Genomic DNA, 1,799 nt, shown 5'->3' with positions numbered 1-1,799 from the left:
AATAAAACAATAATAAAAGAAATAAAAGAAAATAATAAATTTTAGAACTACAAACAACATAAAGCCAACAACAAAGCAGTGTCATACATGTATATACTTAAACATACGGTAACAATAGTTAATAACCATGCTAACAACAATACTACTGCTAATAATGATATTAACAATAATAATATTAATGGTGATGGTAATAATGATATTTTTCACTAATGTGAAAAGATAACGGACTTTTATTTTGTCATCAGTAACCGGAAGTGCAGTGGATCATTCCGTGTCCCTGACAGTTGGTGTCTTCCGCAGTGACCGAAGTTTTCCTCGTGAGTTCGGAACTCGTGTTCGGAGTGAAAGGTTGTTTCGTTGGTGTTTGTTCGAGTAAAGTCGAGTTCTCGTGTTTGTTCGTCCAGGTCCTCCCGTCGCCTCCAGCCGGTTTGAACGGGACCTGGTGACGGAGACGCGGGGTTGAGGAGCGGCTAACCCGGTGTAGAGGTGAGCGGGACGCGCTGGAGCCCTGAGCCGCCTCTGGCTCCCGCTGCTCGGCGGCTTTATCTCACTTTGTCGTTAGAATCGTGCGGACGCAGAGTAAAATGGAGGCTGAGAGCTAACGGACGAACTGTGGACCGTCAAAGTCTGTTTCCTGCTTCCGGTGAACAGTCGAGCGGCTCCAACTCCACCCTCCAGCCGCTCAGGATGTCCGCTGACCCCGCTAACTTCAGCCTCCTCCACCGGACCTGTAAGCTGGTGGTGCTGCTGTGTCTCCTCCACATCTCCGTCACCGTCGTCTTCTACGTCCGCTCTCTGGACATCCGGTCCGCCTTCGTCCAGAACCAGCAGTCCCACAGTAATGTCACTGAGCGGAACCAGTTACCATCCACCGGGGTCAACTCCAGAACCGGTCCGGCCGAGACCGTGACACCGAAAGACGAACCCGGGAAGGGCCAGCCGCAGCGGGGGGAGCAGGAGCCGTCGGTCCTGGAGCTCCAGCCGGAGAAGAAGCTTGAGAAATGCCCCGAGACGTCACCTCTGCTGGGTAAGACTGTCCGAGCTCCTCCGCTGCTTTTACACCTTTACTGTGAAAAACCAGTCAAACAGTTGATCAGCTACATGTGAGACATGAAAAGTTCGAATTACAAGAACCTGCTGAGTCAGTTTGAGAACAACAAGTTGTTTATACACAAGCTTCTTTACAGGGGAACACACAGGGGAACACACAGGGGAACAGACGGGGGAACACACGGTGGAACACACAGGGGAACACACAGGGGAACAGACGGGGGAACACACGGTGGAACACAGGGGAACAGACGGTGGAACACACAGGGGAACAGACGGGGGAACACACAGGGGAACAGACAGTGGAACACACAGGGGAACAGACAGTGGAACACACAGGGGAACAGACAGTGGAACACACAGGGGAACAGACAGTGGAACACACAGGGGAACAGACAGTGGAACAGACAGTGGAACACACAGGGGAACACACGGGAACAGACAGTGGAACAGACGGTGGAACACAGGGGAACAGATGGTGGAACAGATAGTGGAACACACGGGGGAACAGACAGTGGAACACACGGGGGAACAGACGGGGGAACACACAGGGGAACAGACAGTGGAACACACAGGGGAACAGACGGTGGAACACACAGGGGAACACACAGGGGATGACACAGGGGAACAGACGGTGGAACACACAGGGGAACACACGGTGGAACACACAGGGGAACAGACGGTGGAACACACGGGGGAACAGACGGTGGAACAGACAGGGGAACAGACGGTGGAACACACGGGGGAAC

General features: G+C 52.6%; 1 protein-coding gene across 1 annotated transcript in view; it reads left to right on the top strand.

The window, feature by feature from the left end:
- The first annotated feature begins 272 nt into the window (after positions 1–272).
- Positions 273–1,799, top strand: part of LOC117769188 (beta-1,4-galactosyltransferase 1-like) — a 15,950-nt gene continuing 14,423 nt past the window's right edge. The window contains exon 1 of the mRNA XM_034597919.1: positions 273–1,027. Within this exon, the coding sequence (XP_034453810.1) occupies positions 688–1,027 (340 nt within the window). The 5' untranslated portion in view covers positions 273–687. The remainder of the gene's footprint in view (positions 1,028–1,799) is intronic.

The sequence above is a fragment of the Hippoglossus hippoglossus genome, chromosome 10 (assembly GCF_009819705.1).
Source record: "Hippoglossus hippoglossus isolate fHipHip1 chromosome 10, fHipHip1.pri, whole genome shotgun sequence".
Taxonomy (NCBI): domain Eukaryota; kingdom Metazoa; phylum Chordata; class Actinopteri; order Pleuronectiformes; family Pleuronectidae; genus Hippoglossus; species Hippoglossus hippoglossus.
The sequence above is the reverse complement of the archived record's forward strand: the minus strand, read 5'-3'. Positions and strand labels throughout refer to the sequence as shown.